Genomic DNA, 27,995 nt, shown 5'->3' on the forward strand with positions numbered 1-27,995 from the left:
ACAGAAGCAGTGTGGTTCAGCAGAAGGAGCCTGGGCTTGGGAGTCAGAGGTCATGGGTTCTAATTCCGGCTCCGCCACATGTCTGCTGTGTGACCTTGGGCAAGTCACTTAACTTCTCTGAGCCTCAGTTACCTCATCTGTAAAATGGAGATTAATAATGTTGGCATTTGTTAAGCGCTTACTATGTGCAAAGCACCATTCTAAGCGCTTGGGGAGGGTACAAAGTGATCAGGTTGTCCCACGTGGGGCTCACAGTCTTAATCCCCATTTTACAGATGAGGTAACTGAGGCTCAGAGAAGTTAAGTGACTTGCCCAAGGTCACACAGCAGACATGTGGCAGAGCCGGGCTTCGAACCCATGACCTCTGACTCCAAAGCCCGTGCCCTTTCCACTGAGCCACGCTGCTTCTCCGATTAAGATCGTGAGCCCCACGTGGGACAACCTGATCACCTTGTATTCCCCCCAGCGCTTAGAACAGTGCTTTGCACATAGTAAGTGCTTAACAAATGCCATCATCATTATTATTATTATTATTATTATTTCAGTGCGCCACGCACGGAACTAAGTGCTTGAGAAGTATGAAACAAAGAAGTAACAGATGAGACGATGTCGGAAGTTGGAAAAAAAAATCCACAAAACACAGAAGGACGATATTTATTCTAACGGGCAGCCATAGCGTACCTGGATCGACCGAGTGCCTCAGTGATGAACTCCTGGGTGCTGCAGCAGTCAGTGCCCTAAGGGAAGCTGAGTCCCTCCTACCCTCTGCCGCCCAGATCATCTTCCTCCAAACAGTATTCAGCGGGGGCCTGCTAAGCGCAGAGGACCGGTAACTAACTGGTTGGTGGAGGACACTGAAAAGTACGAGGAACGTGTGCTGCCCTCGAGGAGCTTAACATCCAACTGGAGGACACAGTCAGGCAGGAAACATGAAACAACTTGAAACAAATGCCGGGCACGGCCCACTGTTAGGTAGGGACCGTCTCTATATGTTGCCAACTTGTACTTCCCAAGCGCTTAGTACAGTGCTCTGCACACAGTAAGCGCTCAATAAATACGACTGAATGAATGAATGAGGATATAGCACACGGAGCACAAGTGCGTCTTTGGAAAAGTGGAATAAATACCTAAGTTCTAGGAGTGTTCTAGTAATTCTAGAATTTAGGAATACCTAAGTTCACAGTCCCCCTTTTAGACTGTGAGCCCACCGTTGGGTAGGGACTGTCTCTATATGTTGCCAATTTGTACTTCCCAAGCGCTTAGTACAGTGCTCTGCACACAGTAAGCGCTCAATAAATAAGATTGATGATGATGATGATGAGTGACTGTTGGGCTCCACCAACTTGGGGTGCCGGGAATTAAGAGGACAGCAGGGATCGGGCCTACTGGTTTGATTGTTCCCTTCCAAGTGCTTAGTCCAGCGCTCTACCACGCAATATATTGCAAGCCCCTCCAAGGCAGGGATCGGGTCTACTAACTCTATTGGACTCTCCCAATAGAGAAGCAGCGTGGCTCAGTGGAAAGAGCCCAGGCTTGGGAGCCAGAGGTCATGGGTTCTAATCCCACCTCTGCCACTTAGCTGTGTGACTTTGGGCAAGTCACTTCACTTCTCTGGGCCTCAGTTACCTCATCTGTAAAACGGGGATTAATACTGTGAGCCCCCCATGGGACAACCTGATCATCTTGTAACCCCCCAGCGCTTAGAACAGTGCTTTGCACGTAGTAAGCGCTTAACAAATGCCATCATCATCACCATCCCAAGATCTCAGTACAGTGCTCGGCACACAGTAGACTGGAAGATCCTAGAGGGCAGGGTTCAGGTCTACTAATTTAACTGGTCTCTCCCAAGCATTCGGTACAGTGCTCCGCACTCAGTAGGGGCTCAATAAAGAAATGAAAAAAAAGGCCATGGAAGGAGTGATTAATTGAGAGTATTTTTTTGAGCATCTGAAGTGTGCAGAATTCCGCACTAAACCCTTGGGAGAACACGAGACAGTTAGTAAACATGATCCCTGCCCTCAAGGAGCTTAGAATTTAGCAGGGGAGTCAGACACTACACTCACTGACAGACAGGAGGAAGAAGGAAAAGCAGATATAATCATTGTGTTATTGGTTAACTCCCTTCTCTCCTTCTACAGCCCAGCCCGCACCCTCCTCTCCGATCTCCCATCCTCCTGTCTCTCCCCACTTCAATCCATACTTCGCGCCGCTGCTCGGATTGGCTTTGTCCAGAAACGCTCTGGGCATGATACTCCCCTCCTCAAAAATCTCCAGTGGCTCCCAATCAACCTACGCAACAGGCAGAAACTCCTCACATTCGGCTTCAAGGCTGTCCATCACCTCGCCCCCTCCTACCTCACCTCCCTTCTCTCCTTCTCCAGCCCAGCTCGCACCCTCCGCTCCTCTGCCACTAATCTCCTCACCGGGCCTCGTTCTCGCCGGTCCCGCCGTCAACCCCCGGCCCACGTCATCTTCCGGGCCTGGAATGCCCTCCCTCTGCCCATCCGCCAAGCTCGCTCTCTTCCTCCCTTCAAGGCCCTACTGAGAGCTCACCTCCTCCAGGAGGCCTTCCCAGACTGAGCCCCCCTCCTTCCTCTCCTCCTCCTCCCCCTCTCCATCCCCCCCGCCTTACCTCCTTCCCTTCCCCACAGCACCTGTATATAAGTATATGTTTGTATGTATTTATTACTCTATTTATTTTACTTGTACATATTTATTCTACTTATTTTATTTTGTTAATATGTTCTGTTTTGTTCTCTGTCTCCCCCTTCTAGACTGTGAGCGCACTGTTGGGTAGGGACCATCTCTATATGTTGCCAACTTGTACTTCCCAAGCGCTTAGTACAGTGCTCTGCACACATTAAGCACTCAATAAATATGATTGAATGAATGAATGAATATTTATTTATTTTATTTGTACATATTTATTCTATTTATTTTACTTTGTTAATATGTTCTGTTTTGTTCTCTGTCTCCCCCTTCTAGACTGTGAGCGCACTGTTGGGTAGGGACCATCTCTATATGTTGCCAACTTGTACTTCCCAAGCGCTTAGTACAGTGCTCTGCACACATTAAGCACTCAATAAATATGATTGAATGAATGAATGAATATTTATTTATTTTATTTGTACATATTTATTCTATTTATTTTACTTTGTTAATATGTTCTGTTTTGTTCTCTGTCTCCCCCTTCTAGACTGTGAGCCCACTGTTGGGTAGGGACCATCTCTATATGTTGCCAACTTGTACTTCCCAAGCGCTTAGTACAGTGCTCTGCACACAGTAAGCGCTCAGTAAATAAGATTGAATGAATGAATGGTTAAGTGCTTCCCATGTGACAAGCACTGTACTAAGCACTGGGGTGGACACAACCTAATCAGGTTGGACAAGGTTTTTGTCCCACAAAGGGCTCACAGTCTAAGCAAGGAGGAGAACAAGGGATTGAAGCCTCAGTTTCCAGATGAAGACATGGATGACCAGAAAAATAAAGTCACTTGCTCGAGGTCACACAGCAGCCAGGTCCCAATTCCCAGACCCAGGTTCCTTCCAGGAGGCCAACACGCCGCTTCTCATCTGGACATGAGGCAGTGGTCACATAATAGAATGGAATGCCCTGGAATGCCCTCCCTCCACGCATCTGCCAAACTAGCTCTCTTCCTCCCTTCAAAGCCCTCCTGAGAGCTCACCTCCTCCAGGAGGCCTTCCCAGGCTGAGCCCCCCATTTTCCTCTGCTCCTCCTCCCCTCCCCATCACCCCCACTCTGCCCTACCCCCTTCCCCTCCCCACAGCACTTGTGTATATTTGTACATATTTATTACTCTATTGTATTAATCATGTGTACATAGCTATAATTCTATTTATTCTGATGGTATTGACACCTGTCTACTTGTTTTGTTTTGTTGTCTGTCTCCCCCTTCTAGACTGTAAGCCCGGTGTGGGCAGGGGTTGTCTCTCTTTATTGCTGAATTGTATTTTCCAAGCACTTAGTACAGTGCCCTGCACACAGTAAGTGTGCAATAAATACGACTGAATGAATGAATCATAGGGTATGGAAGATAGGGAAGAAGCAGCATGGCTCAGTGGAAAGAGCCCAGGCTTTAGAGTCAGAGGTCATGGGTTCGAATCCCGACTCCACCACATGTCTGCTGTGTGATCTTGGGCAAGTCACTTAACTTCTCTGGGCCTCAGTTACCTCATCTGTAAAATGGGGATTAAGACTGTGAGCCCCGTGTGGGACAACCTGATCACCCTGTATCCTCCCCAGCGCTTAGAACAGTGCTTTGCACATAGTAAGCGCTTAACAAATGCCAATTATTATTATTATATCACTCCTCACTATTGGCTTCAAAGCTCTCCATCACCTTGTCCCTTCTTACCTCACCTCCCTTCTCTCCTCCTCCATCCCAGCTTGCACACTCCGCTCCTCTGGTGCTACCCTTCCCACTGGGCCTCCATCTCACCTGTCCCACCACCGACCCCTAGCCCACGTCCTACCTCTGGCCTGGACGCCCTCCCTCCTCAAATCTGCCAAACCATCACCCTCTTCCCCCCCTCCTCAAAGTTCTACTGTACTGAAGACTCACCTCCTCCAAGAGGCCTGCCCAGACTAAGACCCCCTTTTCCTCAGCTCCCCCTCCCTTCCGCATCACCTCAACTCACTCCATTATGCTCTTCCCCATCCCAAACCCCCTAGCACTTATATATACATAAATCTATAATTCTATTTATTTATATTGATGTCTGTTTACTTGTTTTGATGTGTATAATTCTGTCTATTTATACTGATGTCTGTTTACTTGTTTCGCTGTGTGTCTTCCCCATTCTAGACTGTAAACTCGGTGTGGGCAGGGATTGTCTCTCTCTACTGCTGAATTGTACTTTCAGTGCTTAGTACAGTGGTCTGCACACAATAAGCACTCAACAAACAGGCCTGAATGAATGAACAAATGAACGAAGGTATGTACCAAGAAGCAGCATGGCCTAGTGGCAAGAGCATCATCAATCGTATTTATTGAGCGCTTACTATGTGCAGAGCACTGTACTAAGCGCTTGGGAAGTACAAATTGGCAACATATAGAGACAGTCCCTACCCAACAGTGGGCTCACAGTCTAAAAGAGCATGGGCTTGGAAGTCAGAGGACGTGGGTTCTAATCCTAGCTCCGCCGTTTGTGACCTTGGGCAAGTCACTTAAGAACTTCTCTGTTGGGTAGGGACTGTCTCTATATGTTGCCAACTTGTACTTCCCAAGCGCTTAGTACAGTGCTCTGCACACAGTAAGCGCTCAATAAATACGATTGATTGATTGATTCTCTGTGCCTCAGTTACTTCATCTGCAAAATGGGGATTAAGACTGAGCCGCACATGGGACAACCTGATTATATCTACCTCAGCACTTAGAACAGTGCTTGGCACATAGTAAGCGCTTAGCAGATACCATTATTATTATTATTATTATTACCACCACCAAAGGGCTACGGAAGGTTGTGAGTCATAATCGTCAGATAGTGCAGAAGTGGAGAGGTACAAACTGGAGAGATGAGAAATTAATCAAGGAAGGCCTCCTGGAAGAGATGTGCATTTCAGAAGGAGTTGGAAGATGGGCAGACTGATTATCTTATATCTATCCCAGTGCTTATATAATAAGCCCTTAACCGATTCCACAATTCTTCTTTTTATCTACGGTCCATCAAATTGGAAAAGGGAACGAGTAAGGGAAGGAAGGGAAGACAGGGAAGCAGATGAGCAGGAGTACAGTGCTCTGCACACAGTAAGCACTCAATAAATACAATTGAATGAATCGGGGCAGGAAAGATGAGGAGGCATGGGATCAAGCGTGAGGAGATCTGTTTTACCAAGCGCTTAGTCCAGTGCTCTTCACACACAAGAAGCACTTGAATACGATTTATAATTTAATAATGATGGTATTTCTTAAGCGCTTACTATGTGCCAAGCACTGTTCTAAATGCTGGCACAGCTGATAAGCGGCGGAGCTGGGTTTAGAACCCACAACTGAGTCTTGTATCCACCCCAGCACTTAGTACAGTGCTTGACACACAGTTAGCGCTTAAACAAGTACCATGATTATTACCGGGGTTAGGGAGGGAGGCTCTGGTGGCACTGGAGGCTCCGGGAGGCCTGGAATAGTTGGTGCGGACTTCCAGCGTGGACTTCAACAAGGGAGAAATGGGCGAGTCGGCGAGCCGAAGAGAGAGCAGAACTATGACGGGGCCGAAGCTAAACTGCCAAAGCCGGCCCGGTGCCTGGATTTCCGACTGTTGCATGGGGCTGCACGGGGGCATTAGTGGAGCAAGTGCATGGTGAGGGTGGGCCAGGAGCAGGGGTTTGGGTTCGGTGGAGAGGGTGGGTTGAGGGTCTGGCCTCTCAGAAGAGAGCGGGGATGAGTGAAGGAGTTGATGGAGAGAGAGACAGAGGGAATGCAAGCCAGTCAATCAATCAATCTCTGGTATTTACTGAGCACTTAATCATCATCATCATCAATCATATTTATTGAGCGCTTACTGTGTGCAGAGCACTGTACTAAGCGCTTGGGAAGTACAAATTGGCAACATATAGAGACAGTCCCTACCCAACAGTGGGCTCACATTATGTGCAGAGCACTGTACTAAGGACTTGGGAGAGTCCAATGCGACAGAGTGAGCAGACACGTTCCCTGCCCATACCAAGTTCACCGTCTGGAGGGGTCTCGGACGGTTCTTCCACAGACGGTTTCAAGACCCTGCCTGGGGGCCGCAGGTCACTGACAGAGCATGTCGTGGCCAGCCATCGGGCTCCAGACCAAATTGAAGAACCACAGGGATGGAGTGGCGTCCTACCTTCCCCACGGCCGTGGGACGAGGCCCTCCCAGACATCACATCCGACTACTGGGGCAATCCCATCGACCTCGCTCACTGATTGTACTCAATCAACATCTCGGGATGGGATGGGATCCCCAACTCGGCCATCCACGCAGCTGGCCCCAGGCTCTTGGCCTGGGAGTCGTCTCACCTCCCTCCTGATGGTAATGCCACCAGCTGGGGGCAAAACACAGGTTTTCCCCGGGGGCTTTGTGGCCAACCCTCCGCTGGGGAATTAGACAACACCATTCCGATAACGTGAATCCGGCTGGATGCCGCCCCCCGCGGTGTCAGAAGAAGGGTGGGGCATTGTGCCAGGGCTCGGGGTTTTGCCCAAACGTGGATGAAACGAGCAAGAACCAAGGCCCTGGGCACCAGAAATGGATCTTTATGCCAGCCACCGCTCTCTGGTCTGCTGAAATGGGGTGATCGGAGATCAGGGAGCCAGAGGAACCGTTTCAAAGACCCAGTAAAGGGAAGCCTCAGACAACATGAACTCAGAGCTGAAAGCTGGGAGACGGTGATGCAGCAGACAGTCCGCGCGTGACCCGCTGCACTCCAAAAAAAAGCAGCGGCTCTTCCTGAGCAGGAGCTCTGAGAGGATGGCGAGGCAAGGGGGCAAGAAGGAAAACAGCGCCCGGCACTGGCCCCAACACATGTAACAACACAACAAGAGGCAGGTACTTTGGGCGTAGACACAGTACATGGAATGTGGCTTGGTTAATGTTTCTAAGAACTATTGGATTTCCTGATTCTTGGGCTCGGTGGACATTAACATTAACCTTTAACTACATGTTTTCATGCAGGATCAGAGAACGCTCCTAACACGCAGGACCAGCCTGGGTGACATTTTCCCAGATCCGTGGCCTTGGGCTGGGGGGAGAGACAGGGACGGAAGCCATTGTCTTCCCGTTGACCACGCCTGAAACTTTCTGTTCACCGGGAGGCAGCAGGGCCCCGGTGGCTCTTTCACAACCTCACTCCACTCCCCAGGGGAATCGCTCCATCAGGAACATGATTACAAAGTGCAAACTGATCGCAGAATTAGAATCTGAAAATCTTAAGGTCAGGCTGGGACAACTAGATGTGCTGATTTTAAGAACCCAAGGGTTTGGGGCAAAAAACAATCCTGCCATTCTTGAATCGTGCTCTTTTTCACTGCAGTGTCAACCATCTCCCTGATGTCGCACTACTATTCAATGCTCTGCTCTTGATTCTATTTTCCGACTGCTAGCTTTCTGCTAGGGAAGCAGCATGGTCTAGTGGAAAAAGCGTGAGCCTGCGAGTCAGAAGATGTGAGTTCTAAACCCGGCTCTGCCACGTGTGGCTGTGTGACCTTGGGCAAGTCACTTCACTTCTTGGGGCCTCAGTTACCTCATCTGTAAAATGGGGATTAAGACTACAAGCCCCATGAGGGACAGGGGCTGTGTCCAATCTGATTATCTTGTATCCAACCCAGTGTTTGGCACATAGTAAGCGTTTAACAAATAACATTATTATTATTATTATAAAGCAAAGACAGCAGGACGTGAACCGCAATCAAGAGAACCTCTGAGTGCCTGGTGGCCCAGCAGCCTGGTCAGGGACCAAACTTGTTTTTCCACATGCAAGGTCAGAACCGAGAGAGAATCCATCAGTGGGTATTTATTTTGCACTCCTCGTGTGCAGAGCACCGGCCTAAGCATTTGGGAGAGTACAACGCAACAGAATTTGTCAGCATGATCCCTGCCCACAAGGGGCTTACAATCTAGAGGCGGGGAGATGGACATGAAAATTAATCACACACAGGGGGAATAGCAGAGTAGAAGGCTATGGGCAGAAATGCAATGGGGCCGAGGGTGGAGTGACTATCAAGTGCGGAAGGGGGCATAGACCAGAGGGCAAAGGGGATGCACAGGTGATGGTGGGAGGGGCAATGAGAGCTCGATCAGGGAAGAGATGTGATCGTATTCACTCATTCATTTCCTCTCATCCTCTCCTCCTGGATTCCCTAAGATTCCATGGAGCCCACGCTCACAGTCACACAACTTGGAGACTGTAGGATCCCCAAGCAGCTACCAGATGGGGACACCGGTGGTGGCTTGGGGCGGGGGGGGGGGGGGGGGGGGGGGGGGGGGGGGGGGGCACGCTACGTATGGATGCCATTCTGTGGAGGAAAGCAGAGCAGCCTAGTGGAAAAAGCCCGGGGCTGGGGATCAGCAGATCTGGGTTCTAATCCCAGCTCTGCCACTTGTCTGCAGTGCTACCTCGGGCACATTACCTGTCTTCCCTGAGCCTCAGTTTCCTCCTCTGGAAAATACGGATTCGATACCTGGTCTCCCTCCCACTTAGATTGAGAGCCCCATGTGGGCCCAGGGACTTGTGTCCAACCCGATGAACTTGTACCTGCCCCAGGACTTGGAACAGTGCTTAACTCATAGTAAGCACTTAATACCATTGTCATCAATCAATCAATCAATCAATCGTATTTATTGAGCGCTTACTATGTGCAGAGCACTGTACTAAGCGCTTGGGAAGTACAAATTGGCATCACATAGAGACAGTCCCTACCCAACAGTGGGCTCACAGTCTAAAAGTGTCATCATCAACACTTCCATTTAGCAAGCCACTGACGATTAATCCAAGCACTTATCCTATCCCTCCTGGATTACTGTATCGGCCTCTTTGTTGACCTCACTGCCTTCTGTTTCTCTCTCCACACCAGTCCATACTTCCACTCTGCTGCCTGGATCATTTTCCTACAAGAACGTTCAGACCACGTTTCCCCACTCCTCAAGAACCTCCAGTGGTTGCCCAGCCACTTCCACATCAAACAAAAACTCCTCACCACTGGCTTTAAAGCTCCCTCCTACCACAACCCAGCCCGCATACTTTGCTCCTCTAATGCTGACCTTCTCAATGTATCTCGATCTCGTCTCTCTCACTGCCAACCTCTCGCCCACGTCCTGCCTCTGGCCTGGAACGCCCTCCCTCCTAATATCCGACAGACAATTACTCTCTCCAGCTTCAAAGCCTTATTGAAAGTCTAGCTCTTCCAAGAGGCCTTCCCTGACTAAGCCCTCCTTTCCTCTTCTCCCACTCCCTTCTGCATCACCCTGACGTCCCTTTATTCGTCCCCCGTCCCAGCCCCACAGCACTCACATACATATTTGAGCAAGTCAGCTACACCCGCTGTCTCAAATTCCTCTCCTCCAATTCTCTCCTGGACCCCCTCCAATCTGGCTTCCGTCCCCTTCACTCCACAGAAGCCGCCCTCTCAAAGGTCACCAATGAACTTCTTCTTGCCAAATCCAATAGCCTCTACTCCATTCATTCATTCAATTCATTCAATCGTATTTATTGAGCGCTTACTGTGTGCAGAGCACTGTGCTAAGTGCTTGGAAAGTACATTTTGGCAAGAGACAGAGACAATCCCTTCCCAACAATGGGCTCACAGTCCCCTAATCCTCCTCGACCTCTCAGCTGCCTTCAACACTGTGGACCACCCCCTTCTAGAAACAATATCTAACCTTGGCTTCACTAACTCTGCCCTCTCCTAGTTCTCCTCATCTCCCTGGGCGTTTATTCTCAGTCTCCTTCATGGGCTCCTCCTCTGCCTCCCACCCACTAACTGTGGGAGTCCCTCAAGTTCAATTCTGGGTCCCCTTCTATTCTCCACCTACACTCACTTCCTTGGAGAACTCATTCACTCCCATGGCTTCAACTATCATCTCTATGCAGATGATACCCAAATTGACATCTCCTCCCCTGACCTCTCTCCCAGCTCGCATCTCCTCCTGCCTTCAAGACTTGGATATCCTACTTGGGTGTCCTCTCGGCACCTCAAGCTTAACATATCCAAAACAGAGCTCCTTATCTTCCCACCCGAACCCTGTCCTCTTCCTGAATTTCCCATCGCTGTAGACAGCACCACCACCCTTCCCATCTCAAAAGCCCGTAACCTCGACTCCTCTCTCAAATTCAACCCACATATTCAATCCGTTACCAATCCCTGCCAGTCCCGCCTTCACAACATCGCTAAAATCCATCCTTTCTTCTCCATCCAAACTGCTATCAAGTTAATACAATCTCTCATCCTATCCTGCTGAGATTACTGCAACAGCCTCCTTGCTGACCTCCCAGCCTCTTTCTACAAAAACGTTCAGGACGTGTCACCCCCCTCCTCAAAAATCTCCGGTGGTTGCCCATCCATCGCAGTATCACACAAAAACTTCTCACCATTGGCTTTAAAGCAGTCCATCACCTTGCCCCTCCTGCCTCACCTCACTTCTCTCCTCCTACAACCCGGGCCGCACACTTTGCTCCTCTAGTGCTAACCTTCTCACTGTGCCCCGATCTCACGTATCTCACCGCCAACTCCTGGCCCGCATCCTGCCTCTGGCCTGGGACGCCCTCCCTCCTCAAATCTGACTCTCCCCCCCACCCCCTTCAAAGCCTTATTGAAGGCATATTTCCTCCAAGAGGCCTTTCCAGACTAAGCCCCACTTTTCCTCACCTCCCATTCCCTTCTGCGTCACCCTGACTTGCTCCCTTTGCTCCCTCCCCCACCCCCGCCAGCCCCACAGCATTCATGTATATCTGCAATTTTATTTATTTGTATTGATGTCTTGTCTCCCCCTCTCTAGACTGTAAGCTCCTTGTGGGTACAGGGAATGTGTCTGTTCATTGTTATACTGTACTCTCCCAAGCACTTAGTACAGTGCTTTGCACCCAGAAGCAGCGTGGCTTAGTGGATAGGGCACTGGGCTAGGAGTCAGAAGGTCAGGGGTTCTTATCTCGGCTCCGCCACATGTCTTCTGTGTGACCTTGGGCAAGTCACTTCACGTCCCCGGGCCTCAATTACCTCATCTGTAAAATGGAGATTAAGAGTGTGAGCCCTATGTGGGACAAGGACCGTGTCCAACCTAATTACCCTGTATCTACCCCAGTGCTTAGAACATAGTAAGAACTTAACAAGTAATTTCTTGTTTTGATGTCTGTCTCTCCCCTTCTAGACTTTGTGCCCATTGTTAGGTAGGGATTGTCTCTGTTGCTGAACTGCACTTTCCAAGTGCTTAGTACAGTGCTCTGCATACAGTACGTGCTCAATAAATACGATTGAATGAATGAAGTCCCCCTCTCCATCCCCCCATCTTACCTCCTTCCCTTCCCCACAGCACCTGTATATATGTATATATGTTTGTACATATTTATTACTCTAGTTATTTATTTATTTTATTTGTACATATCTATTCTATTTATTAGTATGTTTGGTTTTGTTCTCTGTCTCCCCCTTTTAGACTGTGAGCCCACTGTTGGGTAGGGACTGTCTCTATGTGTTGCCAATTTGTACTTCCCAAGCGCTTAGTACAGTGCTCTGCACATAGTAAGCGCTCAATAAATACGATTGATGATGATGATGATGATGAAGTACCATCATCATCATTATTATTAGTAGTAAGCGCTCAATAAATATGAACGAATGAATAACTGAACTAGCACGCTCAGAAAAAGAGCTCTGTGATGACGGACTTCGTAAACGTTACCGTGATTCCGAATTTCGGCAGAAAGGCATTTGGCGCTTGAAAAGTCAACCCAACAGAAGACCGTCTGTCATGGCAGACTGGCGCGTTCCGTCACCCCGGACCCCAACACCTAGAGCAGGTAGACAGAACGGGGCCCGGGGCCCCAGGCAACCGCCACCTCCTCTGTTTCCAGGCCTCAGAGACAAAACGCAAATGCCACACACCACAAATGCAAAATGCCTCACTTCCTCCTCAGCCCAAACAGAACATTCCAAATAGGCATTCCAGAGTCTGCCTCTCCCACCTCCACCCACGTCGCCGCCAGCAACGGGCATTTATCCTAATTCTAGTTCTCCAAATTCTAGTTCTCCAAATAGCCGACGCCCCAGTAAAGCACGGCAGGGCAGGGCAGGGCAGTGGGACTTGAGGGCCGACCGGCTCTCAAAATTCCAAACTAATCTTCTTCCAAACAGGGCTGACGCAGCAGCAACCAGTATGGGAGTGGCTCTGCCTGGGAACCGGCTTTCGAAATGAAAGCACGGTTACTCTAAAAGCAGAAACCCAACTCTGGCACTCAACCGGCCGCATGGATGGCGCTCATTGCTTCTGGGTGACTCATTCGAACACACACCAACTCAACTTTCTACTGAGCAGAGTTTCCACTTATGTCCTTAATCTGATGGCCTTTGCCAATATTTCCGTTACACATTTCCTACTAAAATAACTTCGTGGAGTCCAAAGCCAATTCTAACGGGAAACTGCAGTCCAGCTCGCAGCATCTAACAATAACTAATTACCGGCTAATTCACGGCGAAGTATTTAGCCCGTCCTCAACGGGAGAAAGACAGACTACATTCTCTTACCTTTTGGTATCATAGTCAATCAAAACATAATTTTCCATGGCAAGTTTCAGATCTGGGATTTCTTCACAGACCCATCTGAAAGAGGAGAGCACAGTGAGAGTGAACGATAGAAGCCCAATTTTTCATTAAAGGAAAACGACCCATTTCCTCGGCAACAAGATTTTTCACTATTTATGGCTACGTTTATGTCCGTCCCCGACAACGTAGGCAGAGATCTCCTGTCTGACTTATGATGGACTCAGTAGGTGCATAATCAACAATACTGCTTCTATGTGCTGCCTGCCAACTACAGTGCACAGAGGCCTCCATTTCCCAGATTCCTCCGGGAATAAGACCCAATCAGCAAGCTGGACAGAGTCTGAATTCAAGATGGGGCACTCTTGGCTCTCACTATCGGACTGCTGACCGCTTTCTGGTAATCTTGGCGGATGTCCCGCGCCACAAAAATTTCCTTGAATATGGATACCAAGTTGCGGGTATGCGCCCCATCCCTACCCCAAAACCACATCCCAGTGACTGGCTACTTCACTACTTCCATGACAAATAAGCACTTGGACGCTCTAGCCACCCTCCAGGGTGCTCGTGTCCATATCTTTATCCTCTCATTGCTTCCTCCTCCCTGGAACGGATTTTATTGTCTGGCTGGCCCGCTAGATTGGAAGCTCTTCAAGGGCAGGGATCGTGCCTACCGACTCTACCGTACTCTCCAAAGCACTGCGTATGGGAAGCAGCATGGTGTAGCAGAGCACGGGCCTGAGAGTCAGAGAGTCATGGGTTCTAATCCCGGCCCTGCCGCTTGTCAGCCTTGTGACCATGGGCAGGTCACTTCACTTCTCTCTGCCTCAGTTGTCTCATCTGAAAAATGGGGATTGAGACTGAGTCCCACATGGGACAAAGGACTGTGTCCACCCCGATTTGCCTGTATCCACCGCAGTGCTTAGTAGAGTGCCTGGCTCATAGTAAGCGCTTAAACACCACAATTATTATTATTATTATTAGAAAGCGCTCAACAGACACTATCGACTGACTTGTAGAGCTTCTCTCTATAGGTACCCACTCTACTATTTCAACTCAATTCACCGACCCATCTTTCCATTCTCTTCTCCCTCCTCTCTCTAACTTATTCTGCGCCTTGGCTCTCCAGTGAGGTTGGAAGGGAGATTCGGGCAGGAATGGTAGATTTTACCTTTAATGTAGCCTCTCATGTGTTCAGTAGCAATGGGATTTACTAAACCCCTAGTGAATGCAAGGTGCTATACTAAGCGCTTGATAAGTACAACAGAAACACAAGACACGTTCCTTGCCCATGAGGAGCTTATACTCAAATGGGGGAGGCAGACATAGAAAGCAAGCCGTGGAATCAGAACACACAAAAATTGAATGTGTAATTGAACACAGACTCACACACACAGTGCCTAACAAAGTAAGCACTTAATAAATATCATTATTGCTACTATTACATACACACATTCAAGGGCTGAGGATGGGCATACATAAGCATAAGGAAGCAGCGTGGCTCAGTGGAAAGAGCCCGGGCTTTGGAGTCAGAGGTCAGGGGCTCAAATCCCGGCTCCGCCAATTGTCAGCTGTGTGACTTTGGGCAAGTCACTTCACTTCTCTGTGCCTCAGTTACCTCATCTGGAAAATGGGGATGAAGACTGTGAGCCCCCCGTGGGACAACTTGATCACCTTGTGACCTCCCCAGCGCTTAGAACAGTGCTTTGCACATAGTAAGCGCTTAATAAATGCCATTATTATTATTATTATTATTATTCCTGGCTGAAACTGGCCTGCTGGGTGATCTTGGGCAAGTCGAGACAGTCCTAAGGGCCTCAATTTCCTCATCTGTAAAGTGGGGATTCGAAACCTGTTCTCCCTCCTACAACTGCGAGCCCCACGTGGGACTGAGCCGACTCTGACCTAATTATCTTGTATTTACTCCGGTACTCAATAAACACAGTGCTCAGCACACTGAAAGCACTTAACAAATGCCCCCACTATTACATCCCTACCCAGGGACTCTGACCCTTATCTGCAGTTCATGGCTGAGGGGAGGGGGCAGGGCAGGCTGCGGAACAGTGCTTAGAACAGTGCTTTGCACATAGTAAGCGCTTAACAAATGCCATTATTATTATTATTATTATTATTAAAGATGGTGCCTCCGGACTTGAAGACCGCTACTGCCAAGCAGCAAGGGAAAACCGGGATCCCATTTCAGGACTCCTCCCCCACCCCCACGGCTCTTCTAGGATCACCAGGTGCCCCCACCAACCCAAGCATAGGGACTGTTCCCTCTTTAAGGGTTAAGAGACGTGATTTGGGTGTGCACCAAACTCAAATACAATACCATATTCCTGCCCGTGTACTCTTTCTCAGTGCTCAGTACAGCGCTCTGCACACAGCAAATGATTAATACTGTTACTCCTATTGCTTTCAAGGGAAATATTCTCCACTTTCAGTGAAGAGGAATTATTTAAAAACCAAGACGTGCAGGCCCCTACACCCCTCCATGTTTCGTTTCCAGGAGAAAGGGAAATCAGGACAGACAACAAGCTGAGACACAGGCAACATGTTGACGGCCCAGGCTGGGGGCGGGGGGGTTAAATCAGTCCCGGAGGGAAATTTTAATGGTAACATTCAAGATGAGGAACAAAGAGGGGCAAGCCCACAGAAAGAGACACCAACAACTGGGTGGGGCTGAAGAGCTTGGGTCCTGGAGCCAGAATTCCAACTCATCAAAGGAAGCCGCAGAGACGGAAAAGCAACATTATGACTCACCAAAAATGCAACAAGTGAGCCCAGGTTGCTTTTTTTTTTTTCCTTAATGGCATTTGTTATGCGCTTACTACTTGCCGGGCACTGTACTAAGCACTGGGATAGATACAAGCTCATCAGGTTGGACATAGACCCTGTCCCATATGGGGCTCAAAATCTTAATCCCCACTTTACAGATGAGGCAACTGAGGCCCAGAGAAGTGAAGTGACTTGCCCAAGGACACACAGCAGACAAGTGGCGGAGGCCGGATGAGAACCCAGGTCCTTCTCATTCGTAGACCCCGGCTCTTTCCAATAGACCACACTGCTTCTCAACCCCCTCCTCCAAACTACTGTCTCCGAGACACTTGTGATCTGAAAAACTGTTCAGGTTTCCAGAGCCATTTTAGTCCATAGTTCCCCTCCTCTATCACCCTCTTCCTCTCTCCTCCCCCACTGGGTCCTAGGGCACCTCCCAGGGAAGTAGGGGAGTGAGAGCTGGGGATTTTAGCCCAGAGAAGGTCTCAGATGTCTAATTTCCATCTGTGTATTCTTTCCCAGCGCTTAGTGTTCAGCACTCTGCACACACACGGTACGCGCTTCATAAATACTAGTTCTACTAAATACTCTGACTACTAGAGCTCCCCACAAGGTGGTTGGGTCCAGCGGGAATCCTAAGGAACGGCTGGCCGGCGGGTACTACGGGGATGGGGCGGCAGAGAGAGTGGCAGGTCTATGGCGAGACAGCCCAGCACGTATCAGTGGGCAGGGATAGGACAGTTGGGTGACCATGAGCTAGGTTTGGGGATGGGGCGTGAGGGAAGGCGGGGTGGGGGGGAGGGAGAAGGATCCAGCCAGGTAGCCAGACCACAGCTCTCCCCATTTTCAATAATAATAATAATGATGGCATTTATTAAGCACTTACTATGTGCAAAGCACTGTTCTAAGCGCTGGGGAGGTTACAAGGGGATCGGGTTGTCCCACGGGGGGCTCCCAGTCTTAATCCCCATTTTACAGATGAGGTAACTGAGGCCCAGAGAAGTTAAGTGATTTGCCCAAGGTCACACAGCAGACATGTGGCGGAGCCGGGATTCGAACCCCTGACCTCTGACTCCAAAGCCCGGGCTCTTTCCACTGAGCCACGCTGCTTCTCAAATCTGCTGCTTTTCAAATCCTTCCAGCAACCCCACCACCTCCAGGATGCCTTTCCCAATGAATCTGCAGCTCCTGGGTCACATCCTAAACACTAGCGATCCTTCCTCGTACCCTTAGCACTCATGTCCACACACATGGCTATTTGTATGATTGCTCTATCCATTCGATGATTGGTTTCACCCTGTTGTGTTCTTACCTTAACCTCCGTTCTGAAATCCTTTTTGGTCTGCCTGTCTGCCTCTCCCATTAGACTGCCAGTTTTCCCTGTGGGCAGGGAAGTTACATTCTGCTGCTGCTGTACTCTATTCTATTTATTTTATTTTGTTAGTATGTTTGGTTTTGGTTTGGTTTTGTTCTGGCTCCCCCTTTCAGACTGTGAGCCCACTGTTGGGTAGGGACTGTCTCTATATGTTGCCAACTTGTACTTCCCAAGCGCTTAGTACAGTGCTCTGCACACAGTAAGCGCTCAATACGATTGATGATGATGGTACTCTCCAAAACCCTGAGAACAGTGCTTAGCACTCAGAAGGCACTCAACCAAGGAGTCCATTGGTTGATTCATTATCTAATCAGCTCCTCGGCACCGATCCGTGGTCCGGAAGTCTCTCGGGGACTGGGGCCTCTGACATCTGTCTACATGTTTTGTTCTGTTGTCCGTCTCCCACTTCAAGACTGTCAGCCCGTTACTGAATAGGGACCGTCTATACGTGTTGCCGACTTGAACTTCCCAAGCGCTTGGTACAGTGCTCTGCACACAGTAAGAGCTCAATAAATACAATTGAATGAATGAATGAATGGGGCCAGGGCTCATCCCATCGGCTGGGATGGGAGACACCACCCACCTCCCAAAGCCACAGACATGATGGCCAAGCGATTGTGGCCTAGGAATGGCCATCTAGAATTCTTTTAGGGATCCAAATGGTACAGTCCACAGCACAAGACTACAGGACAGGCCCAACATGCTCCAGAAAGAAAGCAATAAGTACTTGACCACAAGAATGTCCAGTACAATCTAACCAGCGCCTCCAAACTGCCCAGGAAGACTGTCAAGGAGGTTCTCAGTGGCCAGGTCGTTTTAAAAATATTTTTGTGTGGACCTGAAATTCATCTTTGTTCATCCCTTCAGTACTTGGCACCATCAGCAGGGAAAACATCAACTTTCAGGCTCCCATGATTACAGATTTTGTCTTCAAAGATTTGGCATGGTTTTCCTCACCACCCACTGCCACCGCCACCTCCTGTCCATCATCTTCTAGAAACTAGGTGCCCGAGCAATGTCTCTGGTCAACAGTGGGGCGGAATAGTCGTTGTACTTATCAAGAGCCCACTGGGTGCCAATGACCTGTACTGAGCACTAAGTAAAGGTCTATCAACCTTCGCATGAAGCAAAAACTCCTACCGGCTTCAAAGCTCTCCATCACCTTGCCCCCTCCTACCTCACCTCCCTTCTCTCCTTCTACAACCCAGCCCGCACCCTCCGCTCCTCTGCTGCTAACCTCCTCCCTGTGCCTCGTTCTCACCTGTCCCGCCGTCAACCCCTGGCCTACGTCCTACCCCTGGCCTGGAATTCATTCAATCGTATTTACTGAGCGCTTACTGTGTGCAGAGCACTGTACTGAGCGCTTAATGTCCCCCCTCCACATATCCGCCAAACTAGCTCTCTTCCTCCCTTCAAAGCCCTGCTGAGCGCTCACCTCCTCCAGGAGGCCTTCCCAGATTGAGCCCCCCCTTTCCTCTGCTCCTCCTCCCCTCCCCATCGCCCCCACTCCCTCCCTCTGCCCTACCCCCTTCCCCTCCCCACAGCACTTGTGTATATTTGTACATATTTATTACTCTATTTTATTAATGACGTACATATAGCTTTAATAATAATAATAATAATAATGGCATTTACTGAGCGTTTACTATGTGCAAAGCACTGTTCTAAGCGCTGGGGAGGTTACAAGGTGATAAAGTTGTCCCACAGGGGGCTCACAGTCTTAATCCCCATTTTACAGATGAGGGAACTGAGGCCCAGAGAAGTTAAGTGACTTGCCCAAAGTCACACAGCTGACAATTGGTGGAGCCAGGATTCGAACCCACGACTTCTGACTCCCAAGCCCATGCTCTTTCCACTGAGCCACGCTGCTTTAATTCTATTTATCTATCCTGATGGTATTGACATCTGACTACTTGTTTTGTTGTCTGCCTCCCCCTTCTAGACTGTGAACCCGTTGTTTGGTAGGGACCGTTTCTATATGTTGCCGATTTGTACTTTCCAAGAGCTTAGTACAGTGCTCTGCACACAGTAAGAGCTCAATAAATACGACTGAATGAATGAATAAAGGCCTACAAAAGGAAGGGACACATTCCCTACCCACACCACCTTATCTCCTCACCTAAACGCTGTCCTCCTCCTGATTTTCCCATCACTGTAGACAGTCCCACCATCCTTCCTGTCTCACAAGCCCATAACCTTGGCATCATCCTTCCTTGAGATGGAAACCTGGAGAAGCGGCATGGCTTAGTGGAAAGAGCACGGTCTTGGGAATCAGAGGTCGTGGGTTCTAATCCCGGCTCTGCCACTTGTCAGCTGTGTGACTTTGGGCAAATCACTTTAATTTCTCTGTGCCTCAGTTCCCTCATCTGTAAAATGGGGATTAAAACTGTGAGCCCCACGTGGGACAACTTGATTACCTTGTATCTATCCCAGCACTTAGAACAGTGCTTGGCACATAGTAAGCACTTAACAAATATCATCATCATTATTATTATCCTTCACTCGTCTCTCATTCAACTCACATATTCAATCCTGTCAGTCCCACGTTCATGGCATTGCTAAAATTCACCCTTTCCTCTCCATCCACTAATCCAAGCACTTAACCTTTCCCACCTTACTATGTAATTCCCTGCTCTCTCCCCACTCCAGTCCATACTTCCATCTGCTGCCCAGATCATTTTTCTACAAAAACGTTCAGTCCATGTTTCCCCACTCCTCAAGAACCTCCAGTGGTTGCCCATCCACCTGCACGTCAAATGGAAACTCCCTACCATTAGCTTTAGAGTACTCAATCACCTCACCCCCTCCTACCTCACCTACCAAAACCCAGCCCACGCACGCTTCGCTCTTGTAATGCCAACCTACTCACTGTACCTCGATCTCATCTATCTCGCCGCCAACCTCTTGCCGTTGTCCTGTCTCTGGCCTAAAACACCCTCCCTCTTCATGTCTGATGGACGATCACTCTCCCCACCTTCAAAGTCTTACTGAAGACATATCTCCTCCAAGAGGCCTTCCCTAAGCCCTCATTTCCTCTCCTACCACTCCCTTCTGCGTCACCCTGATTTGCTTCCTTTATTCACCCCCATCTCAGCCCCACAGTTATGTATATAGCCATAATTTATTTATTTATATTAATGTCTGTGTCCCCCTCTATAGACTGTGAGCTCGTGGGCAGGGAATGTGTCTACCAACTCTGTTATATTGTGTTACCCCAAGCACTTAGTACAGTGCTCTGCACACAGCGCTCAATAAATACAACTGATGGATTGAGCTACACTCGAATGGGGGAGACAGGCATAGACATTTTTACAACTCGGGGAACCAGAACAAATCAGTGAATGTACAACCGAATCCACACACATCCACAAGTGCTGAGGGTAGGTACCAAGAAATCCATCAGAGCTACAGGTGGATGGCTGGTAGTTTCATATGCCTGGGGGTGGTGGGATTTAATTGGAGAAGGCAGAATAGTCCACCACAGTGGCACTGGAAGATGAGAGCCCTGTTCACGAGGAGCTGACACTCTAGCAGTTAAGATTGGGAGGGGAGGGAAGGAAAGGGAAGGGGAGGGAAGGGGAGGGGAGGGGAGGGGAGGGAAGGGCTTGACAACACTGTCTCAGAGTGAGCAAACACTGTGAAAAAGGGGCCATACAGGCACAAAAGAGCCCTAAAAGAAGATGGCTCTCAAGGAGAATCCCTATCCCGCCCCCGCTCACTCACACCCTTACCTTTAACCGGAGGCCAAACAGCATGGTTCCCCAACCTGGATGGAGACTGATCACTGCAGGCTCTCCCAAGCCTTGCGGGGCAGGTGGAAGGGAGAAAAGAGGTGGGTGGGGGCGGGCAGACCAGGCCAGGCCAGGCCCTTCTGGCCCCACTTCCTCCTCTGCAGCCAGCCAGGGAAACCATTCCACCAGGCTCTGAGAAGCCCAACCCACCGGACAGATTCACGGGGCACTGAAGCAGGGACTCCAATACCTACCGAATGGTCTCAATGATTTCATGAGCAGCATCGTGGTGTTTATCCTGAAACAGAAGAGACACGAAGGCATTTCAATCTCCGGAAGGGCGGAGACCAAGAGCACAGCAGGTAAGTCCTCGTTCATTATCCTGCCCGGTTACTGTTCAAGCTTCTGTTTACTATTTTGGGAATCCCCTTCTTGCCACTGAAATGGGGCAAAGCGGAGAGTGAGTTTCTGAGCTGGCTGAAGTAGAAGCTAACCAGGGACAGACCGACTCAGCCTCCTTCTCCTCCTTCTTCCTTTCCGCTCCCTGCCCCAGTGCCCCAAATCCCCTTCGGTCCCTCCTGCCAGTGCCCCCAAACTCCTGGCCCTGAGCTTCCATTCTAATCGTATTCACTGAGCGCTTAGCAGAGCACTATACTAAGCGCTTGGGAGAGTACAATATAACAATAAACAGACACATTCCCTGCCCATACCTAGTTTACAGTCTAGAGCAAACGGTTAGACCTTCCACAGGTCTACAGCTCTCAATCTGCCTTGCTTTCCTGCTGGCTCCCCACTTACTGCCCTCTTGTTACCAGCCTCTCCCACTCTCCATCCTTTTCTTCCCCATCTCACACGACCCTCTTTCTCCTCCCCACCAGCCTGGCCCGTCACCCGGCGGGGAGCAGCCAGCCGTGGGCCGTCCGGAAAGAGAAAGGTGACGTGTCCATGGCTGGCCGAGCCCAAGGTAAGGCTCGTCACTCCTGTGGGGTGGCAGGGGAGGCCCCAACTGCCCCAGGAAGACGGTGGCTGAGAAGGCAGCCGAGGCACCGCTTGTCATCAGAGTCATCGGCGACTGCGCTGGAGCCGAGGAAGCAGGCCCACCCCGGGAAGGTCTCGTCAACCCTTAGTCCACCAGCTTTCCGGGCAGTAATTGGCCTTGCACGGTATAACTGAGCCTCACATGTGTGCAAGGTATCCAAGCTAGCACCCGTTTGGTGCAGGCTTGGAGGACTGGATCTCCAGCATGCTCCAAGTAGAGTGGAGTGCCCCAGCTGGCTGCCACATGCTTTTTCATCCAATCCAGCAATGACTTTTAGTCAATAATACAAAAATACTAATAATTATGGCATTTTTTTAAGCGCTTAGTATGCACCAGGCACTGTACTAAGCGCTAGAGTGGATACAAGCAAATCGGGTTTGCTTGTGGGGCTCACAGTCTCAATCCCCATTTTACAGAGGAGGTAACCGAGGCCCAGAGAAGCGAAGTGACTTGCCTAAGGTCACACAGCAGACAAGTGGTAGAGCCGGGATTAGAACCCATAACCTTCTGACTCGCAGGCCCGTGTTCTATCCACTACGCCACGCTGCTTCTCTGTCAATGGTATTTACTGAACGCTTACAGCGTGCAGAGCACTGTGCTAACGCACGGGAGAGGACAATACAACAGAGGTGGTAGACATGATCCTCGCCCACAAGGAGCTCACAGATATTACGATACTCGTCACGGGCAGGGAAAGTGTCTGCTAATTCTGTTGTACTGCACTCTCCCAAGTGCTTAGTACAGTGCTCTGCACATAATAAGCACTCAATAAACACGACTGATTGACTGATGCATCAGTTATGTATATGTGCAGAGGTACTATGGGGCTGTAGGGGCTGGGGGCGGAGGAGAGACAGGGCCGGGGAGAGCGGCTGGGCGAACACCAAGTGCTTAAAGGGGACAGAGCCAAGTGCCAAGGAGATGCAGAAAAAAGAGGGAGTTGGGGAAAAGAGGGCGGAATTGGGGAAGGCTTCTTGGAGGAGATGTGATTTTAGGTGGGCTTTGAAGGTGAGCGCCTTCTGAGGGCAGAGCACCGTACTCAGGATTTGGGAACGTACAAGAGAGTCAGAAGGAATGATCTCTGTCCTCAAGGCCCTTAGAATCCAGCAGGGGAGACAGGCACTACGGGAACTGACGGATAGGGAGAGGGAAAAGGGGAAATGTACACGGGTTAGTGCTTAATAGGATGTGGAAAATATAGTCCAGAGTGCAACGGGAGGTGGTGAGTCACAATACTAAGGGACTTTGGGAGGCACAAGTGCTGAACCAAGGAGTAAGGGGCTATAAACCGGGGCGATCAGAAGTTAGACGGGCAAAGCAGCATGGCTCAGTGGAAAGAGCCCGGGCTTTGGAGTCAGAGGTCATGGGTTCAAATCCCAGCTCTGCCAATTGTCAGCTGGGTGACTTTGGGTAAGTCACTTAACTTCTCTGTGCCTCAGTTACCTCATCTGTAACCTGGGGATTAAGACTGCCCCCCGTGGGACAAACTAATCACCTTGTAACCTTCCCCAGCACTTAGAACAGTGCTTTGCACATAGTAAGCACTTAATAAATGCCAACATTATTATTATTATTATTAAAGCCTTCCTGTGGAGAAGTGACTTCCAAGGGGCTAGGAAAATGGGGAGAGGTGGTCTGTCCGACGGGAAGCGGGAAGGAGTTCCACGCAGGAGGGAGGGCGTGAGCAAGAGGTCGGCGGCAAGATGGATCAGAGCAAGGCAGAGGGAGTAGGTTGGCTCGAGAGAAACCAAGAACGCAAGCTGGGTATGTAGTGGGAGAGGAGCGTGGATAAGTAGGAGGGAGAGAGCTGACGGAGGGCCTTAAAGCCGACGACGCATAGTAAGCGCTTAACAAATACCATTATTATTTTTATTATTATTATTATGAGGAACAGGGGAACAGGTGACCGTTGGCAGCTTTGAGAATGATGACCTGGACAGCAGAGGGAAAGAGGCCGGAGACAGGAAGGTCAGCTAGGAGGCTGACACAATCATGGAGTCGGAATGTGATGAGCGCTTGGACCGGCGCTGTGGCCAGGTGGATGAAGAGAGGAAGGGGAAGATCCTGGAGATGTCATGACAAGCAGTGTGGCTCGGTGGAAAGAGCACGGGCTTTGGAGTCAGAGGTCACGGGTTCGAATCCCAACTCCGCCACATGTCTGCTGTGTGACCTTGGGCAAGTCACTTAACTTCTCTGAGCCTCAGTTCCGTCATCTGTAAAATGGGGATTAAGACTGTGAGCCCCACGTGGGACAACTTGATCACCTTGTACCCCCCCCCCCCAGCGCTTAGAACAGTGCTCTGCACATAGTAAGTGCTTAACAAATGCCATCATTATTTATTATTATTATTTATGACAAAAGAACAGACAGGATTTGTGGACAGGCTGAATCCTGGGGTCGAGCGAGCGTGAGTCAAGGATGATGCCCGATTGAGGGCTCGAGAGACAAGGTGGATGGTGGTGGTGGTGTCATGCGAGAAAGGCCCATTCTGGGGGAGGGAAGATGGGAAGCAGTGTGGTTTAGTGGATAGAAAGCATGGACCTGGGTTCTAATCTCCGCTCCGCTATTTGTCTGCTGTGTGACCTTGGGCAAGTCAGTTACTTCACCTGTAAAATGGGGAACAGGACCATGAGCCCCATGTGGGACAGGGACTGTGTCCACCCTGATTTGCCTGCATCCACCTCAGCACATAGTGCGGTGCCTGGCACATAGTAAGCGCTTACTAAATACCACAATTATTATTATTATTATCATTAGGAGTTCAGTTGTGGACGGGAGAGGGAATTTTCTTCCGGACGTGGCTTCCTACAAACAAGCAGGGACCGAGCTATTTGGTACAGGTGAGAAGGCGGTGTCGGTCACCCTGTCTCGTAGCCCCCAAGGAAGGGCTGGCTACATTTCTGCCCACGTTGCGCATGCGAGACGCCCCTGCTCCTCCTCGCGCCCTCGGCAAACCACACCTTCCGGGGGACTCGAACCGGAGCACTCACCGTGCCCGCCGGCCCGCGCGCAACCACGGCTTGCGACCCCGTGCCGCGCCGTACCCATACAGGCGGGCAGGTGCCCGCGGGGTCCAAAGAACGGGCCCGGCGCCCAAAGTGCAGAGCCCACGCTCCGGTAGCGTGCTCCGGGCACGCCCCGTGTCAACTGGGGACCCTTTGGGATGGGAGGCGGCACAGAGGCCGAAGGCAAGCAGGACAAATACTCTCCATATTCCTCCTATTGCCGGCCTGAGACCCTAGAGAGCCACACACGGTTCACGCATGGGTCCCGCCTTCTGACCTGATAGAAGGCGCAAGGCCGAAAGAGGTGACTGCAAGGTTCCGGGGCAGGTACGTTGATACGGACATTCCCTATGTCACCCATCTCGGTCCTCAAGTCTCAGCAGCGAGGTTCCTCTGCCGTTCTTGACAGGAGAGCCCATCCCGAGAGAATCGGGTCATGCGCAACACGAGCCCCGGGTGGGACGGGGACTCCCGGGGCAGATCGGGGGAGGTAGCTTCTCCCTATTTGACAGACGCGGAGACTGAGGCCCAATAACGTTCCCCATCCGAGGCCACACGGCAGGCCAAGGGCAGAACCGGGACACCTGATCTCCATCTCCGGGCTCTTTTCCCTAGGCCAGGCTGCCTTCCATTGGGTTCTTGCCAATGACAAGCACAATGTGATGCCCAGTAGTAGGAGTAATAATAATAATAGCAATAACAGAATTTGTTCAGCACTGTGCTAAGCGCTGGGGAGGATACAACTTCATCAGACCTGACATGGACCCTGACCCACATGGGGCTAAGAGTTTCAGGGGAGGGAAAACATCTTACAGATTAGGAAATAGACACAGAAGTGACTTTCCCAAGGTCACACAGCAGACAAGTGGCAGAGCCGGGACGGCCAGGCCTGGGCTCTTTCCACTGGGCCAGGCTGCTCCTATGTGTCAAATTAAAATATTTCTTAAAATGTGGCCAATCTCTGCTCCAACAGTAACCCAAAAGAAAGAGGCAGCGTGACCTGGGAGTTAGAAGACCTGGGCTTTAATCCCAACCCTGCCACCTTGTCTGTTAGATGACCCTGGGCAAGTCACTTAATCTCTTTGTGCCTCAGTTTTCTCACCTGTAAAATAGGGATCACATCCTCCTCTCTTTGACTTGGACTGTGAGGATCATGTGGGACAGAGACTGTGTCCAACCTGATTATTTTGTATCTACCCCAGTGCTTAGTACGGTGCCTGGCACAGAGCAAGTGCTTAAGAAGAACCACTAAAAAATTACAAGAAAACAGCCATCTCGGTCACCTCGCATTCAATGGGGCCTGTTTTAGACAGTAAACACTTGTACATTCAATTTTAGAAACGAAAGGGGAATTTTGGTGTGTTAGTAAAAGATTAATGGAAATGTCTAAAAAAGTAATCTAGTGAAGACATCCACTCAGGGGGAAAACATTTTACTTTGCAGAACAAAGAAAAAATTGTTTTTTGGTGTGTTTTTTTAACCTCTCATTTCTAAGCTGCAGTGGGGAGTTGTGAAAGTGCCCGGGTCTGGGAATCAAGAGGAACTGGGTTCTCATCCTGGCTCCGCCACTTGTCCGCTGTGTGGCCTTGGACAAGTCACCTCACTTCTCCATGCCTCAGTTACCTCATCTGTAAAATGGGGATTAAATAACTGGTCTCCCTCCCCTTTAGATTGTGAACCCCATGTGGTAAAAGGATGATGCTGTATCTCCTCCAGTGTGGGCACATAGTAAGTGCCTAACAAATACCACGATTCTCATGACTAATAATTATACTCTGATGATATTCGTGAAACACAGTCTTCATTTCAGGAATTAGCCAGCCAGATGAATGGAGATCGACCGTTAGAGATGAGTCTGCCTAAACCACCGAGTCTATCGCCAAAAACCATTAGGTTTCCTCCCCCTAAAATACTCCCTCTCCAACCAATCAGCTACCATGCTGGTCCCGACACTTGTCACATCCTGGCTCAACTACTGCGTCTACCCAATAATATTACTAGTCAGTCAACTAGATTTATTGAGTGCCTACTGTGTGCAGAGCGCTGTACTAAGCGCATGGGAAAATACAACAATACACAGACACATTCCCTGCCCATAACGAGCTTACAGTCTAGGGGGGAGACATTCATATAAATCAATCAGTTACGGATCTGGACATAAATGCTGTGGGATTGGGAGGACGAATAAGGGGAGCAAGTCAGGGTGACGCAGAAGCTCCGGAGTGGGAGAAGAGGAAAGGAGGGCTTAGTCGGGGAAGGCCCCCTTGGAGGAGATGTGGCTTTGAAGGGCGGAGGAGAGTGACTGTCTGTCGGATATGAGGGGAGGGAGTGTTCCACACCCGCCTCCGGGACTCCACCTTCTCCAGTCCATAATCCCTTCCTCTAGACTGTGAGCTCCTTATGGGCAGGGATCATGTCTGTCAACTCTATTGTTCTGTATCTCCAAAGTGCTTAGTCCAGTGCTCTGCACCCAGTGAGTGCTCAATAAATGCCATTCATTCATTCATTCATTGATCTGAACATCGTCCTGCACACATTTCTCAACGCCTCAAAAACCTCCAATGGTCACCCGTCATCAGTCCCTCCCCACATCAAGCAGGACAATCATCTGTAAGGCCCTCTGCCAGCTCGCTCACTCCCTCCAGCATACCCATTCTCTTCTTCCACTACGCCCTAGCTCCTGCTCTTCGGTCCTATCAAGGCAACCAACTCACTGTGCCTTGTTTTCCAACCCTCCCTCTTCCAACCCCTGCTCTTCTCCTTTCTCCTGCCATTCAAAAAACTCGACCAGACCACAGCTTTCCCCATCTTCCTTCAGTCAATGGTA

At 49.9% G+C, this 27,995-nt stretch overlaps 1 protein-coding gene across 2 annotated transcripts in view; it reads right to left on the reverse strand.

Moving 5' to 3' along the window:
* Nucleotides 1-27,995, reverse strand: part of DOT1L (DOT1 like histone lysine methyltransferase) — a 108,648-nt gene that overhangs the window by 73,790 nt on the left and 6,863 nt on the right. For both annotated transcript variants that reach the window (XM_038772092.1, XM_038772091.1), the window contains exons 2-3: nucleotides 21,378-21,421; nucleotides 13,225-13,299 (exon numbers count right to left, since the gene is read on the reverse strand). In XM_038772092.1, the coding sequence (XP_038628020.1) occupies nucleotides 13,225-13,299; nucleotides 21,378-21,421 (119 nt within the window). The remainder of the gene's footprint in view (nucleotides 1-13,224; nucleotides 13,300-21,377; nucleotides 21,422-27,995) is intronic.

The sequence above is a fragment of the Tachyglossus aculeatus genome, chromosome X1 (genome assembly GCF_015852505.1).
Source record: "Tachyglossus aculeatus isolate mTacAcu1 chromosome X1, mTacAcu1.pri, whole genome shotgun sequence".
In the NCBI taxonomy this organism is placed as follows: Eukaryota; Metazoa; Chordata; class Mammalia; order Monotremata; family Tachyglossidae; genus Tachyglossus; species Tachyglossus aculeatus.